At 41.6% G+C, this 17,458-nt stretch overlaps 1 protein-coding gene across 1 annotated transcript; it reads left to right on the plus strand.

Annotated features, from left to right (window-relative positions):
- The first annotated feature begins 8,817 nt into the window (after nucleotides 1–8,817).
- On the plus strand, nucleotides 8,818–16,053 carry slitrk4 (SLIT and NTRK-like family, member 4). Its single transcript, XM_046406930.1, has 2 exons — nucleotides 8,818–10,203; nucleotides 10,961–16,053. Exon 2 carries the CDS (start codon nucleotides 11,003–11,005, stop codon nucleotides 13,592–13,594), a length of 2,592 nt encoding a protein of 863 aa, XP_046262886.1. The 5' UTR covers nucleotides 8,818–10,203; nucleotides 10,961–11,002; the 3' UTR covers nucleotides 13,595–16,053.
- The last annotated feature ends 1,405 nt before the right edge of the window (nucleotides 16,054–17,458 follow it).

Below are 17,458 nucleotides of genomic sequence, written 5' to 3' on the forward strand. Positions count from 1 at the left end.
TGAAAATGTGAATTTCATACGTGCTCTTTTGTGAAGCTTATAAAAGGTTGTGCACTACAGCGATTTAGAACAGCTAACAAGGCATTCGACAACACAAGCCCTCATTCCTAACAGTGCCTCTTGGCTGTTTTGAAATTTCTGTAGGCATCTTGTGAGTTATAGTTCACATTTACACATCCCTGTAGCTCAGGCTTCACTTGCATGGAGTCTGTTGGTGGCTGGAGCATTTAAATGTTAGTTTACATTATGTGTCTGTAACCTCTTTGTTACTAACTTAATTGTTTAGCCAAATCATTTGCAGAACACAGCTATACAGAACAGAGAGTTCCGTTGACTGATCAACACATGAATACAATAAAGGAGGTTACAAAGCTTGAAACTACATGGTTTGCAGTGCTTTCACCTGTAACATTAAATTAACGGTTGGACCTTTCGGGAAATGCTCTTATTTGCTTGTTGTTGAGTCAGATTAGAAAACTGATTAAAAAAATAATACTTGCATGCTAAATATACTGTTTACAATTACAATCAGCAGCCAGATGCCTTTGCTTGACAAAAAGACTGGAAACAGTAAAAGAATCAGGTCTGGATCAGGTTTTTTTTTTTTTTTTTTTTTTTTTACCTGTACAACAGCTTAAGAGTTATGGGTGTAGTGACAATACTGTCAATAAATCATGAGCTTCAGAGATGCTGATTGGTGGACTTTATTACTTTTGGACAGAATTTGGACAGACTGTTTCCCTGTTTCCATTTATGCTAAGCTATGCAAAATGCTGGCTTCTTATTTACTGTACAGAAATGAAAGTGCTAATAGTGTTATACGAAAAGCTTAACCACTAAGGCTTAATGTATCTCTAAAATGGAATAATGTAATGTAGCTTGAACAGTGGTTAAACTGAAAGAGCTAGTTTGCTTTTTTTTTTTTTTTTGCTGGTGTTAGGAACCATTACCAGATCAATTCATATTTGCTGCCTAGTCACACAAAGCTGTGTGCTAGCTATACCCAGTATTAACTGATTATTCTGAAACAGGCCTGTGACCCACTATCAGAGTACAGTGAACATTTGGACAAAGCCTCTGTGTGTTCACGTGGAAACTGAGGCTTGAACTGAGTCTTGGCTGAGCGGTAGGCCGAGCCCATCGGGACAGCGAGGTGCATCTGAGCCCAATTAACCTCTGTCTATATCTCTGTGTGTCTCGGTGGAAGCAGTAGATGAGCCCTGGACTGAACCATGGCAGGCTCACATGGTGAGTACAGCACCCTGAAAAGACACCACAGATGACTGGATACAACCTAGAATGGGAGGACTTTTTTATAGCACAGGTTGTGTGTATTTAAGGTTAGTGCAGGCCCAGCAGCTCTTGTCCTATTTCCTTCCTCTGCAGGACACTAAACAGCCCCACTATGCTTCCCTGTGTCTTTGTGACTCCAACTTTGCATATTTGCACAGGGTCTGTACACTTCAGCTGTTTGTAACAATGACTGGAGCGCCCCATTCCACAGTGCATGCTGTTAAATAAATAATGAGCTATAAAGCACTGGTAATTTATGTAAAACTATTTGACAGTGTAAGCATTCATTTTCCTTACATCACTGGTTGAGAGAGAAATGGGCCGCACATGGGGCTCAAAACAGGCTTTTACCATTAAGGTTAAAGCTGTCCTGCAATGCTGATAATCACCTTGAATGTTACACGCAAAATAACTGTCACACAACTTATTTCCAATCGATTAAAATTTGTCAGAATGATGTATAAATTCACTTAAAGTCCTTGTAAAGAGTCCTTGTAAAGAAAAAAATCTTTATTTTATTATTAGGGCTACATGGTCTGTAGAGGTAATGCATATATGGATATGTTAAGTATCTCATCAGTATGCCTAGCTGATACATCACAAATAAAAGACAATCCAAAGTGTCATAGTCATATCTCTTCAGTGTTTCAAGTTGTGTTTTTAACACTGCCCTGACAGCTATGATCAGGCTGTAGGTAAAATTAACATTATTCTTTTTGTTGTTTTTGGCATTGAGCTGGTTTTTAAAGGTGCATTGTGCAGAATTTGTCTGCTGCTGTTCGTAAACAATGTTGGCTCCTCCTATCTGCCTCTCTCTAGCGATCGAGAGAGAGAGAGAGAGAGAGAGCAGTGGTGGTACAGAGAGCTAGAGAGCAAATGAAGAGAGGGAGCAGCATTAACGGAAATCAAGAAGCAAATCAGACACAGCCCTGCCAAAAAGCACACAAGATTCTGATCACTGTTTGCCTGTCTGCTCTGTGTGTGTGTGTGTGTGTGTGTGTGTGTGTGTGTGTGTGGTTCAATGCTCAGTCAAACAGATACACAGACCTGCTGCTCTTTATACTGTATATCCATGACAAATCAAGAGCAGGGGGAGCAAGAGAAAGACCGAAGGCGAAGAAACGATGACCTGGTCAGCGGTTAGGGTGTCGGACCCATAACCGGTGGATCGCTGGTTCGATTCCCCGTCCCGGTGTCCATGGCTGAGGTACCCTTGAGCAAGGTACCTAACCCCCACTGCTCCCAGGGCGCTGCACGCGGTCGCCCACTGCCCCGGGTTTGCTGTGTGTGTGTGCACGTCACTTGGGTGGGTTAAATGCAGAGAACAAATTTCGTTGGAGTGAGTTCCCTCCAATGACAAAATATGTCACTTTAACTTAACTTAACTTTAACTTTATAGTGACTTGTAACCTGTGGGACAGAAACAAGAAGAGGAGGAACTGCACTCAGATGCACACACATGGGCATAGCTAGTGCAGTTCAATAAATTTAATGCAATAAATCACAGAACAAAAACCTTGCATGAGTTTGAGGCAGGCAAGGCTCAAAACCAGATACATGCAGTCCAATAAAGCAAACAAATCTGTAGAAGTGAAAGCAAGAAATAGTTCCAATGAATAAAGTCAAGGAAAAGACATCACTGGTGCATGAAAGGAGCGCACAGTAAATACACAAGAAAGAGGATGATAATAAAGGATGGGTCACTCCAATTAGAATTTTTCAAAAAAAAAAAAAACCAGAAAACAGACTACAAGAAAACCCATGACAACACAGACTCAACACCCTGAGTACTGTTCCTGGCTGTGGACTGCACAGCCACAGCCCAAAAGTTGTCTTGTGCACAGCGAAATACTAACAAAATAAGAAAATACAAGCAGATTCTCTCAAGATACATCGACCTCCATACACAAAGGCAAAGACATAGGCGGTCTACACCACTCTAAGGCATGTCGCCATTGAGCATGGTGTAGAACCTCACCCTTTTCTCCATGTTATTCTCCTACACCCCTATTGGAAAGGTGTGCATTAGGCTATGATTCAATTTTTGTGTGAACTTTTAAAAAGAAGCAATGTCTACCTGCAACTAGTCATCGTATATCTGTTTGCTGAACCAAACAGTGATTTTTTATTCAAGGATAACAAAATTTGAATTTCATTTAGAGGTCTGAAGAGGTTAAACTATCCTGGAGAAAGAAAAAAGAAAATATTAGAGAAACAGTAGCCTGAAAAATACCAGCACAGTTAATCTTAACGGCCCTGACCCATAAGTTTGACTGTGGAATTTGAACCTACACTCACCACCCTATGAGCTCACTGCCACTGTGCGAAATAGAATAAATACATATGATTCTCTCACCGCACTTTCAGGTGTTTACATGGCTGTTTTCTTAATTGTTCATTGTTACTGGTCAGATATTAGGTTTGATGTTAAAGGTTTCTTGTAAAACAAACGTCCTCACAGGTTAAAAGGAACAGTAAGTTTTATCAGCGATCAACAGACCCAGCCTTTTGGACCTACAGGTCTAGACTGGCAGATGGAGGACAGCTGTGATAAAGGTGATCAGGGACCTTGAGGTGTTAAAAGGCTCCCTGGTAGCATATGAGGCCTTGTCGTGGGTGCTGGGGCCCTGCTTTAGACTGTAACTACACATCTGGACTGTGGTGACTCCATGGACACCACAGTGATGATCACACAGTGGGTTTCCCCGAGATGCTAGTAGACATTCTCCAAAACCAGAGTCAGTTCCACGGTCGGGGTCCTCACTTGTCACTAACAAAGTGGATCAAAATGCAACTACTGAAGGTAAATGATGACTTCCACACCAATTTATTTTTGCAGTAGTGCAACAGGAAATCCCACACAAGATAAATTGGTTCTTTGACTGCAAGTCTGCACACTACGACCACTGAAACACCTTGAGGTGGAAGAGTAAATTCACAAGTGATTCACAATTTAGACTTCACAATGTGCTTTGACATTTCGTTTCCTCACACATTTGCTCCTCTTTGATTTAAATATTTATTCAAGTGCTTTATATCATCTTCATTGTAACTCTGAAGCACTTTTTTATGTTGCTTTTGAAGTGATTCTAAAATCCGACTAACTTTTTGTGTATTTACTTTCACGCAAACATACTAACATGTCATGTCTTGGTTTGTGCTTCTGTGCACATGTAGATCGGTAATTGAAAATCAGAAGCAGTTCAGAATTTCTGTTATATATGTTTTGACTTTATGCTTTCTAAATGACTTTGAACTGGATGTTACAGAACATTATCAATTACATAAAAGTGGATATTGCTACACAAATGTTAAATATAACACACACATTTTGCATTTTTCACAATTTTTCTATTATGTTGGGTCAAGTTTGCATTTCTACTATTGTCCTAAATATTATTTACAATACACAAAACTCAAATTGGCAGAGCTTGGTAACTGTAACCACTTTAAGCTAACCATCGTGTGCTTGTGAGTTTTAAAGAAGACGGATCTTGATTAATTACTTAATTATTATGACCTTTCACTGTTCAGTGATAGCACTCAGTGTGTGAGGATTCAAACTGGTGATGCTGTAGCTATATTCTCATCTCTGTGTACTTCACTTGCACTGCACCACTGAAACCAGTGTTGAAATGAATGCTTCAACTAGTGAAATCTTGCTTATCTCTATGCTACATTTCTTTCAGCCCACTGTTGCTGCTTATGTTAGCCTTTCATAAACTGCAGACGAGGCCTTAGAGTAAAAGACTGCAGGCCTCTTTTCAATGGATCATCACGTCATACATCTTGTGTTGGGACTAGATTTACCACAGGCTGTTAAGACTATTAAAAATGCATAATACCCAGTGTATGCCTCTGTCACTGTATTACTGTATTAGACTTCATCACTGCAGAGGATTTTACCTTTGGTCCTTAAAGCCAAGGGTGGTGGTGTTGGTGTGTGTGTCATTCTAGAAATTATCATAATTTAATTTGTAGCAGTCTAATAAAAAAAAGTTTAAATGCAGTGTAAATTGCTTTACTAGAATTACTCAAAACCACTTTAAATTTTTCTCAATAACAGAAAAATGACAGAATGATAGAAAAACATTTTATGTGCATATTCTGTAAAAAGAGCACTTTTCTTCACTGTAATATCTAACATGTAATTTTTGATGTTGTTCACTTTGACGATACATTAGGAAAATATTGAGTACAAAAAATATATATTTAGAAATATAAAGCCTTGTGTCTTTCTCTTTGGCTGCAGGGAGAACCTGTACCTGTCAGTGGGTAGAGCTGTTAGTGGCCTTAGAGAACGCAGCTCAAAATCCATTTCATCAATAAGTCACTCCTGATTGTTTAAGCTGATTGTCGTGAATGTGGCAACTGAAGGCGACTCAGATCAGCATTTTTCACCTTGTCTTTTCTCTCATGTGGATGAAACAATAAAGGTGAGGTCTACAACTTGGGCTCTGGTCTTCTTTCCTTTGGAGTAAATCATATTTAGAAACAGTGACTGAATCTTTATCTTTATTGCCTTTTATGTCAACGTATTCCTTTCCTACGAAATGAATTTTAATGAAACAATTACTAAAATTAGGGACGAAAAGGCTTCACCTGAGCACCATCACCTACCTCTGTTAAATGTAGTGCAGTTACTTTTTTGGCCAGATGGGGGCGACACATCAAATACTAAATTCTCAGCACAGGAGACATTCCCAGCATTCACAGTGGCTGTAAGGGGCAACACAAGAACAATTGAGACCATACAAACACATATTAAAATGCTTTATTTTAATCCTACAAATGGGATTAGAGCACATGAGAATCAAGGTTTTTCCAGTGTTTGGACACAGGAAGCTGTGTCCCAGCCACATGGCCAGACTACCAACGACAGCTGAGACGGAAGCACAGGCCTTGCCAACTGTCTGGCTCATTCTCTAGTAGGCCTGCTTCCCCGAGGCCACTCACAGCCAGTGTAGGAACATGTCCAAGACTGTCAAATATCAGCACACTCATACACACACACACACACACACACTGTGCCATGGATTAATCTACATACACTGAGGGGCCTTGAGGAAGAATGCTTGATCTGCTCTTTTCATGCAGGTGGCAGAGCTACTTTTGAAGCTCCTTATGAGAACTCAACCACACCCGAGTTTGCACACATAATCAGTAATAATCAAATCAGTCGAGTGAGTGGGCTTTTTTAACAAAATACTGAAGACTGCAGGATTCAACTGAACGAGAAACAACCGAGACTGACTGTTCTATAAAAGCATGATAGCTTTTACTTTAGGTTTGAAGGATCACTGATGGACCAGTTGGCTTTTGTTGAGGAGACGACAACTGTTTCATGAGAATTTCCACCACTGTTGGACTAATAAAGGCCTATGTTATCTTATCTTATCTTTTTGTCAAAGGAGGGACTCTGAAAGCATCATGAATGCGTTTACATTAACTATTCAGACATTACGCTCCCTTAATGTGTATATTCATCTTTGCAGTGGACCATTATCTGTCGTAATCTTCAACAAACATATAATAAATGCAATTAAAGAAGTTTCATTACATTCAGTTATCCACTTTCAAGAACACAATTATCACGTTTTAATATTTTAATCTTAAATATCCACCATAGCCTCTGCAGTTCAATGAATCACATTAAATGTTGAATAATCTTTTTTTTGGACTCAGACATCATACAATAGTGTGGTGCTGTGTAGCATTATTCATTGTCTGATATGGAAAAACACAAGCATAATATGAATGGAGATTTTGTGTTACTTTTCAACACAACTAAAGGCTTCGGTTTTCGGGTCATGCTTGGAACACTTTTGAACGATGATAGAACAGAAGTTCATTAAGCAGCACGTTCAATCAAAAAATCAGAAATAGGATTCCAACTCAATGTCTTCTTACTCAACTTTATCTACAGTTCTGGTTGAAGGCTACAGAAGAAGCAAATAAATGGATCTTAAGTTGTGATTTCAGGGAATCATTACTTCTGTCTTGAACTATTAACACATAATGTCAAACACAAGGCAGCATAATTTTTAATTTAAAGCCTAACACGTGATGGATTAAATGTGTGGGAATTTCTCTTCTATGATAATATATCCTTGGATACTGTTGAAAAATATTTTAAAAGTTATTAATTGCTGCATGAAGTACACTATAAATGCAGTCAATAGTAAGTACTGCAACTGGGACATTTTTGTTTGCGCTGTTTCTGTGCCGTTTGGAATCGACATAATCTGATGAATGTCATGCAAAATGGCAGACTCTCTGTCTTTGAGTATTCATGGTTGATACCTTCCATGCAGAAAACGGTTATTTACATCAAGACTTACATATTTCTGGGCAATAGCGAAGACTAGATAGCAAGGTATGCAAACGATATGCCGAATGTGTAAACTGGGAGAAACTTAAGATAGCAAGCATCCCCGCTGCTGCGTCACCACTAACATTAAACAAACACACCCATGCTCTGCCACCTGTTGCAAGAGGAGACCAGAGGTGAGGCTTCCGGTGAACACTGTTGGGTTTCAGGTGCGACTCCCTTTTCTCCCATGGGTGTCAGCTGTGGGCTGTATGGAAAGTAGCGCGGGCGCTGCGCCATGCACGCTGCCACTAAACTCAGCCCAGGACTCATCTAACATGAATAAATAAAAAGATAGATACACACACAAATATATCTTGTCAGGCATTTTAAGGCGCTTAGACAATTTTGGACATAGCTAATGTTAGAAGCACGGGTGTAGCCGTACCTCAAGGCGCTCATCTCCTCCTCTCTCCGCGGCTTTATTCATCTCCGTTCTGTCCTCCCCTCTTCTCTCCCTCCGATCGCTTCTCTCCTGCAAACACACACACAGAGACAGAAATGTGAACCGCATAAGCCTCTGATTGACTGATTTCCCACCTCCTTCTTCCTTTTCCCTCTCGTAGCCCGCCTGACTGCAGCACTCTTGAATAATAACCCCTCTCTCTCTCCCTCTCTTTCTCTCCTTCTGTTTAAAATGCCGCTCACAGGCGCGCACCCGTGCCCGGTTTAAAGCACCCTCATTCCTTGCCTACCTCCCTCCAATCGTACCTCGGGGACGCGCTCCACTCGTGTCGCGCAAGTCAAGTCCAATGCGACGATTTGGCAGGTAAAGCTTCTTGTGTGTACGCGGGCGCGCGTGTGTGTGTGCGTGTACCTGCCACCCCCCAAGACACACACGCACACAGATACACACACACACTCTCTTCCTCGCTTCTCATCAGCTTTGATCTTGATTCCCTTAGAGGTTACATAGGGAGTGAAAATGAAACAGGTGAGAGCCTTCTTGTATTAAAATTTCATCTGTGGGATGATTAGAAGATCATAATCGACTCAGAAATACAGAAGTGTGCACTCAATATAACGGATCTGTTTCAAGGTCTGAAGTTATTTTTTTCTTCAATTTCAGTCCATGTGATACCCCTCTGTCTCTCTCTCGCTCTCGCTCTCTCCCACATCCCTCCCTCTTCCCTCTCTCCTCCTCCCTTCTCTCCACATCTCTGCATTCTCCTCTTATATTCGTGTGGGAAGCTCAGTGAATGCGGCTGCAGAAGGAGCCAGCGTACTTATGCGCCTGACACGGATACTGTGCTGTCTTACAGAAGGGAGCAACCCAACGCCTGCTTCCTTTTTCTGCTCTAACTCCCTCCATCTCATCCAACTGGGTATTTTTTGGCTTTAAAAATTCCCATATTTTCTCTCCAAGTTTATGCTGATTACATTTTTTGTACCGATGGACGCGGGAGAAAGCGCAGAGTTTCCAGCTCCTCACTTGTACCGCAGAGGACTAAAGGCTGAATAACTGCATTATTCATTTTTACGCACCGGTTTCTGTTGTCCCGACTTGTTTCTCTTGTTTCTCTCTGTGCTTTCCCGTTTTTTTTCGACCGACAGAGCAGCTGTGATACCGCGATAGCCATTTTTTACATCCGACCATTTTTTAAAGCCCCTTCCGTCGGATGGAGACTGAAATAAGCATCTCTTCTACTGCTGCATGCAAATAAACTGATTACTGAGAAGAAAACAACAGTTTTCGACTGTATCAGGGCAAAGGACTAAATTTATCGATGCCTCAATGGAAAATGATATACTGATACGCGTAACCTGATGGGAGCGTTTTGACTGCTTTTGCCCTCTGAAACGTTATTACGGTGCGCAACTTCGCTCGAAACGAACCAGTATTTATTCATTGGATCGTTGGGGCTAGCCCAGCCAAGCTGAAGCCAGACGCACAGTGTTGGTCATCTTTTCTCTCCCTTTTCTCTTTAACTCTGTTCATCTGCCTGCTCCAGTTTACCCCAAAGAAACTCTAAGAATGACGGACTTATTACACCGCATCACCGACCACCTTGCGCCTTTTTTCACGCCTTGGAGTCGCTGGACGCGCCATCAAGATCTCTAAAAGCTGCCTGCCTCTCCCCGTCTCCCTCTTTTTCTCTGTCTTTCTCTCTTTTTATTACTCCCTCTCTCATTCCTCACAGTGTCTATCTCTTTTGCCACCAAATGAACGCTCTCCCATGGAGGTAGTACAACCACCTTGGGAACCGAACGACCAGAGGGGTGATTTTTCCAAGCAAGGGGAGCCAGTCAGCAAGAGACGCATCGGGTGAAATCGGAGCCACCCCCCACCCTCTCCTTTCTGTACATCTCTACCGCACCCCCACCCCCACCCCACCCCCTAACTCCAGTTTGCCTGGCTCGGGTTGATATACAGTAGCCTACATGGGGATATAGTGGCTGGAGGAACCTTGTTGCGCCCCTGTAACTGTCTGCGTTCGACTTCAGCTGGGAGGACTGTTTGCGCACGTCTCCATCCATGTCTCACCAACGCTGCCCCGTCTCTCCAGAGGGAGCCGCATTTGTTATCACTTCAGCTTTGGGTAAGTGTGATATATTTAGATTTCATCCTCGGTCTTTTAAAATGACACACCCCCACAATTTTTTTGGACATTTACCTTTCGTTTTGTACTTGGTGTCAAAAAAAAATGGATGTCTGTGTGATGAATGCATGCTGCTCAAACCCTCTCAATATGTCAGCAATGGGCACAGTCCCAATTCTTCCTCTTCCCCTTGCTCTTTCAGTTGCTCTCCTAAATAATCTGAAAGAGCTGCTTAGTGGTGGTGCTGCTGGCTTCAATTGAGACCCCATGAAAAAGAGAACTGCAGCCATTTGACTTCTATTATGTTGTATATGCTGAGAGAGGAAAAATATAGTCGTGCTGCTGTCACGCTTTGGATGTCAGAATAAGATGCAGTAATGTGCAGCAGTTCATGGGTTTGAGTAATTTCCAGACCATGGTACTTTTCCTGCAGTAGAAATAATCCGCATCAATCTTTTGTGTTGTCCAATGATTAGGGTTAATCACTGTGTCAAAGCTACTCACTGCAATCATTCTGATAGAATGCAATAAAATCATTAACATCACTGGCATGGTAACTTGCGTATTGTTATTTTTAGAGTAAGTAAGGGTAAGAATACCATCCCCTAACATGTGGTTTTTAAATTTTAAAAATGGAAAAAGTAATGCAATGAAATGCAACTTCAGTAAAATCAATATCAAAAATGCATTTTGATTTTTGCTTTCTGTGTGTGGATGTTTGTGCATGCACCTGTCTGTTTTTTTTTTATCTCTAAAGGTTACTAAATGGTTTTCTGGGGGAGGATTTCTAACCGGCAAGATGCTGCTTGTACTCCTGCTGGCAGCCTTTTCTTCTTTCATCTCCGGCTCCCTCTCCTCCTCCCTTTCCTCCCCCTCCATGTCCGATGGACCCCAGATGGCAGACCCGTCCACCTCAGACTTGATGGCCGAGACCTGCAGTGCCTGCTCCTGCATGTCGGTGGAAAATGTGCTGTATGTCAATTGCGAAAAGATCACTGTCTATCGACCCACGCAGCTCATCCCGCCGGCCTCATCCCTATACCATCTGAACTTTCAGAACAACTTTTTAATCATACTCTACCCAAACTCATTCCTCAACTTCACCCATGCTGTGTCACTGCAGCTGGGAAACAATAAACTGCAGAATATCGAAGGCGGAGCATTCATGGGGATGAGTGCTTTGAAACAGCTGCACCTGAACAATAATGAGTTAAAGGTGCTCCGAGCAGATACTTTCCAAGGGATAGAAAACTTGGAGTACCTTCAAGCTGACTACAACTTGATAAAATACATTGAAAAGGGAGCATTTAACAAACTGCACAAGTTAAAAGTGCTCATCCTGAATGATAATCTCATACAGGCACTTCCTGATAACATCTTTCGCTTTGCCTCACTCACACACCTGGATATAAGGGGGAACAGAATTCAGAAGCTTCCTTATTTGGGAGTTCTGGAGCATATTGGGCGTATTGTAGAGCTGCAGCTGGATGATAACCCCTGGAATTGTACCTGTGATTTAGCTCCTCTCAAGGCGTGGCTTGAAAACATGCCCTATAATATCTTTATTGGTGAGGCCATATGTGAAACACCAAGTGATTTGTACGGGAGGCTTCTGAAGGAAACCAACAAACAGGAGCTTTGTCCCATGGGAACAGGAAGCGACTTTGATGTTAGGATGCCGCCTGTACCACCTGATAATGGGCAGTCACCCTCCAAAATACCCCCAACCACTGTCATTCCCATAGCCACAAAAACGCCAAAAACCACTGACTCATCTAAGATTTACGGTAATGGTATCGTGGCTGGTTTACCCCCTTTCGGAAGAAATAGCCAAATTGTTTCCTTTCAGACACGAACTCCCCCACTATTGTGTCCACAGCCATGTAGCTGTAAAGCCCACCCCTCTGACTTTGGCATCAGTGTCAGCTGTCAGGAGAGGAATATTAAAAATTTAGCTGATCTTATTCCCAAACCCCCTAATGCCAAGAAACTTCATTTGAGTGGGAATTACATCCATGACATTAGCCCAAATGATTTCCAAGGGTTTGAGGGTTTAGATTTGCTACATCTTGGCAGTAATCAAATTGCCACGATCCAGAAAGGTGTGTTTGCTAACCTCACTAACCTGAGGAGGCTGTATCTGAATGGAAACCAGCTCGAACAGTTACACCCAGAGATGTTTCTGGGCCTCTCAAATCTGCAGTATCTATATTTGGAATACAATGCCATAAAAGAAATCTTAGCAGGCACATTTGACTCCATGCCGAACCTACAACTCCTGTATCTCAACAACAACGTTCTGCGGAGTCTCCCTGCCTATGTGTTTGCGGGAGTCTCTTTAGCCAGGCTGAATCTGAAAAACAACCACTTCATGACCCTGCCAGTGAGTGGTGTCTTGGACCAGCTGCAATCGTTGACCCAGATAGACCTGGAAGGGAACCCGTGGGAGTGTTCCTGCGATCTTGTCGCCCTCAAACTCTGGCTAGAGAAGCTAAGTGATGGAGTGGCTGCCAAAGAGGTGAAATGTGCCTCCCCTGTGCAGTTCTCCAACATAGAGCTGCGCCTCTTGAAAAATGAGATCCTGTGTCCTAAGCTCGTTGCAAGACCACCGTTTATTCTCACTAGTGCCACCCCTATCTCGACCTCAGTGTCGCCTGCTGGAGTCGGCAAAGCACCACAAGGAGGGCCTGTGCCTCTCTCCATCATGATCCTCAGCATCCTTGTAGTGCTTATTCTTACTGTGTTTGTGGCCTTCTGCCTTCTAGTTTTTGTCCTGAGGCGGAATAAAAAACCAGTGGGCAGGCAGGAGGGGCTTGGAAATCAAGAGTGTGGCTCCATGCCGTTGCGGCTCCGCAGACACAGCCACAAATCTGGCAAGAAAGGCTCCATCCCAGGAGACGACTTGGGAGGCGAGACGTTTATCCCCCAGACCATCGAGCACATTGGCAAGAGCCACACCTGTGGGATCGGCAGGTCCTCAGACATGGATGCTGGGTTCAAGTTTGCAGATTCACAGAGGCAGAAGATCATTCTACGGACCAGCGCAGACAAGGATAAAGACTCTCTTTCCACCCTGGAGCGCAACAAACGCCTCAGCACCATCGATGAACTCGAGGAGTTCCTACCCCACCGAGAGCCCAGCATGTTCATCCAGAACTTCTTGGACAGCAAAAGAGATTTCAACAGTATAGGGATGGGTGGGTATGAAATTCGCTACCCAGAGAAAACACTGGATAAAAAGATGAAGAAGTCATCGCTGATAGGTGGGAATCACAGTAAGATCGTTGTGGAGCAGAGAAAAAGTGAGTATTATGAGCTTAAAGCCAAGCTCCAAGGAACACCTGATTACCTGCAGGTGCTCGAGGAGCAGACTGCACTAAGTAAAATGTAGGGATTGTTGTGTTTCATGTAGTGCATTGATGATACACACATACACAAGGATACCAGACACACAAACAGACAGGCAGACAGCCAAACACATCTGCCTTTCTCTTGTTCTTTCTGACTACACACACACACACACACACACACACACACTATTCATACCGCCAGATCTCTTATTTTCTATCTTCATCGCCCTCTCTGCAGCCTCACATGCACACATGCAAACATACACACACTCCCCCACACACAGCAAAAAAGTGCCTTCTGGAAATCCTTAATGACCAATGCAGAGACGGACAAAATGGCTCCACACGACAAAAGCTATTGATAGAATCAGCGTGGATCTATTTCACAGTAAAAGACCTTTTGATTAATCCATGCCATTAAATGTATGAATCTCACATACATACTGCAGGACACCCTTAAAAGCAACCAGACAGTCATAGTATTTTTTGCTGCTATTGAAATAGGTACTTGTGTTCTTGTTTTTTGTTGTTCTTGTTGTTCTTTTCTGCCTTCTTTTGTTTTCCCAACCAAATCAAAGGGTCTTGAAAACAGTGCTCGAAAATATACCTGGCCGTCTTCAAACCTCATTTGACTCAAAAGAGAAAAAAAGAAAGGAGGGCATGTTGGTTGTTGTTCTACTTCTGGGATGAAATTTGCAGAATTGGAGACTCAGTGGATGCTACTTTACTTTTTTTTTTTTTTGCGGGGATATTTGTTTGTTCCTGGGGATGCTCTCTGGAGTCAGCTGCATCTTGTCTGGATTACACATCAGTAGCAGTACACCTGCTCTTTGCCGGGAGGCTAAACGGCTCCTGTTTTCCATTCAAGGGAATTGGAGGCACTGCAAAACTCTTTTGGGGAAAGATTTCATGACTTGTTCTCTTTGTGTAAAGAGCCATGTTAAATATAGTGTCTGGAGTTGTGTTTCTCTTCAAAATTGCTACTTACAGTAACTGTATGTTTTGGGTGAAATTTTAATGGCACATACACTGTCAGAGGACGTTGTTTCTGAAAAATGAAAAACCCAAGGATAAAAAATTACAAAGCTGCTTGCCATGTAAGCGTAATCTGGAGTTTATTTTGTAAGTCTTACATTATTTGTATCTGTGGGATTGGTTTGTAAATTGCAAGGAAGGACAAACATCTTCACATCCGCACACACACGCTGTACGACGAAGCATCTTCATCAAGAGACTATAAGCCAGAATTGTCAAACAAACTGCTGATATAATTCAATCAGTGATCCACCTCCCCTCGTCAGCTCTCAATTCGTAGTAAAAAAATTTAACAACATAATTAATTTATTTTTCTATGCAGGATTATTTAAAGAATTATTGGTATTATTTAAAAACGAATACACAAAGAGTGCAAAGGACTTGATAGAATGATGCATTAGTGCTAATTCAGGCCACCAGAAGTGACTATGGAGTCAATTCAAAGGTCTTTGTTTGTCTCAGTTTGCTGAAGAACTCGATCCGCCGAATGAGGGTTGTGACATGTGATCTGTGATTTTTTTTTTCCTCTTTACTGTGTCGCACGACAAGCTGAGGCCTGGTACAGTTTGTGAAGTTTCAAGCAGTTTCCTTATTCTTATATCTCCCACAGTATCTTGTAAAAGGTTTCTTATTAACATTATGCAACCAAAATAAATGTGCATTAACCTTGATATGGTTCAAGAACTGTTGAGATGGGAATGGAGATGTTGGATGAGGTTGGCTGCAATTTGAAGCCCTAAAAGTTTAGACCTGGGCAGAATCATATCATACAACACCATGTGCAATATTATTAAAAATGCTCAGTCATGATGGCTTCAAATAATTTTGTTTAATTTATTTAGTTTGAGGTTATATTGTCAAGACAGGTTCTATTTCGAAATTCTTTTATCAACCTAACTCTATTTGGTCCTTATTTAAAAAGTATTGTTACGTTAAAATTATGAGTGTTTATTGACATTACAAATGAATAGAATGTATCTTGGAAAGTATAATAAATACAATTTTATATTGGTCATAAATCTGCTGTATATTGGTTAATTTTCTCTTGTATAATCATATTGAAATCAAGGTATTAAAATCAGCACCTATTTGCATTGTGTCCCCCTATTTCTTTTAGTTCACATCGTCTTGGCTTTTTCAGCCTGCTTTGCTTCAGCAAGAAAATATTCTTCCATTGTAACTGCCAACTCCTTTGTACAATACTTTTAAGTTTTTCTTAGAACAAGTTGGATTATCTGACAGCTCAGTTTTGGACAGAATCCAAATCAAGTGACATAATGTTGCACTTGTTTTCTTCATGTACAAACACCCTTCAAGCATAATACACTGTACGTTTGCTCAGTCTGTTTGAGGAAACTGGCTGTTGAAACTGCAGCTTGTTACACTTGGGGCAATGAAACTCTTTGTGCTTTGCCTATGAGTTACGAACCATGTCTTTAGTGTTTGTGCACGTTCCACTAACATTGCTTTTCAAGCTAAAATCTTCATTTAAGCAACCCTGTCAAGCCAAACTATGTTGAGCTTGAACACATCAGTGAAATAGGTTTTTGTGCTTTTGCTGGCGTTCAGATCTCCTTGTGATGCTCTAAAAATGTCAGAAGGGTTCTTCTTCTTCATCTCCCTTTTGGTTTTTTTCATCTCTCTTTCTGTTGTTTGCATTTCTAAACATTCCTTACTTTTGAAGCTTTTGTGCCACTGGCCTTATTGGTCAGAAGGTATTCTCACTCCACCTGTTTTTAGACACCAATCAAACATTCATGCCTGTTCCATTTTTGGGTTAAAAATTCAGATTTCTTGTTTCTGTGTTAATCCAACCTATGGGACTTTTGGGAAACCAAGTAGCTCAAAGTATGACTCATCCAGACGCCAGAGAATTGTCCTCATTAATTATTAATACCCTTGGCAGTTATGAACTAAAAAGGGATGTGGAGGGGTGTGTGTGAATCTGATATGTCCACCCCTTCCAAACCCTCCCTCTCTCTATCCGTCCTTCCTCCTTCCTCTGTCATATTTTCAATCATGATACTCTGTAATAGAACAGAAATATCATTTGGACACTTAAAAAAGACTCAAATTGGCTGGAAAATGATCTTTTCAGCCCAACATTTTACTGCAGTGACTTGGCTCCTGTGCAGGGTTCTGTTCCTGGAAGTTTCAGGGGTCCTTGAGGGGCTATCATGGTCTCACCAGAAATGGGAGAAATAGTTCATTAGTTCATTTTCACTGTAATTTGACTGACTAGATATTAGTACAGTGAAAACAAAGATCGTGATGGTTGGTCTCTCTTCTCGCTGTTGAGACAGTTATGCAAATCTGTGCTGACTCCAAACTGTAAAATCATGTTTGCTGTGCCTCATTGTATATTTATTTGATGGGGTTGCTTGGTGAAATGTACATCTGTGGGGGAGGGCTGCAGTGAGATGTGTGTGAAAAGCACTGCTGGAATAGGAGGGTAGCATGCATTAAGTCTAGAATTTGCCACAAGGGGCACTGTGAGCTAAGGACAAAGAATGTGAAACGGTATGACTAGACTGCAGGAGGATTACTGCCGTTTGAAGGCTTTTGGAAGAAGAAATGGGAGAAAGACAGAAAATAGAGAAATACCTTTCATTAACTCCCTTTGAAGCATTTGCCTCTCTCTGTACAGACAAAGGTTATTTCAGAGGCTGCATAGTGGGCTTTTGTTGGTGATAATGATTAATATTTCCAGGAATGAAATAAGTAAAAGGAATAGTTGAAAGTTGTACATGGAAACAATAAAGAGAAAAAGAAAATAAAAGGAAAGAAATACTGAGAAAAAATAAACCCTATTTAAGATATTAAAACAAGTGAGGAAGTGCCAACCAAAGAGTTTAACAGACTGTCACTAC

This window comes from Scatophagus argus, chromosome 12 (genome assembly GCF_020382885.2).
Source record: "Scatophagus argus isolate fScaArg1 chromosome 12, fScaArg1.pri, whole genome shotgun sequence".
Classification (NCBI taxonomy): domain Eukaryota; kingdom Metazoa; phylum Chordata; class Actinopteri; family Scatophagidae; genus Scatophagus; species Scatophagus argus.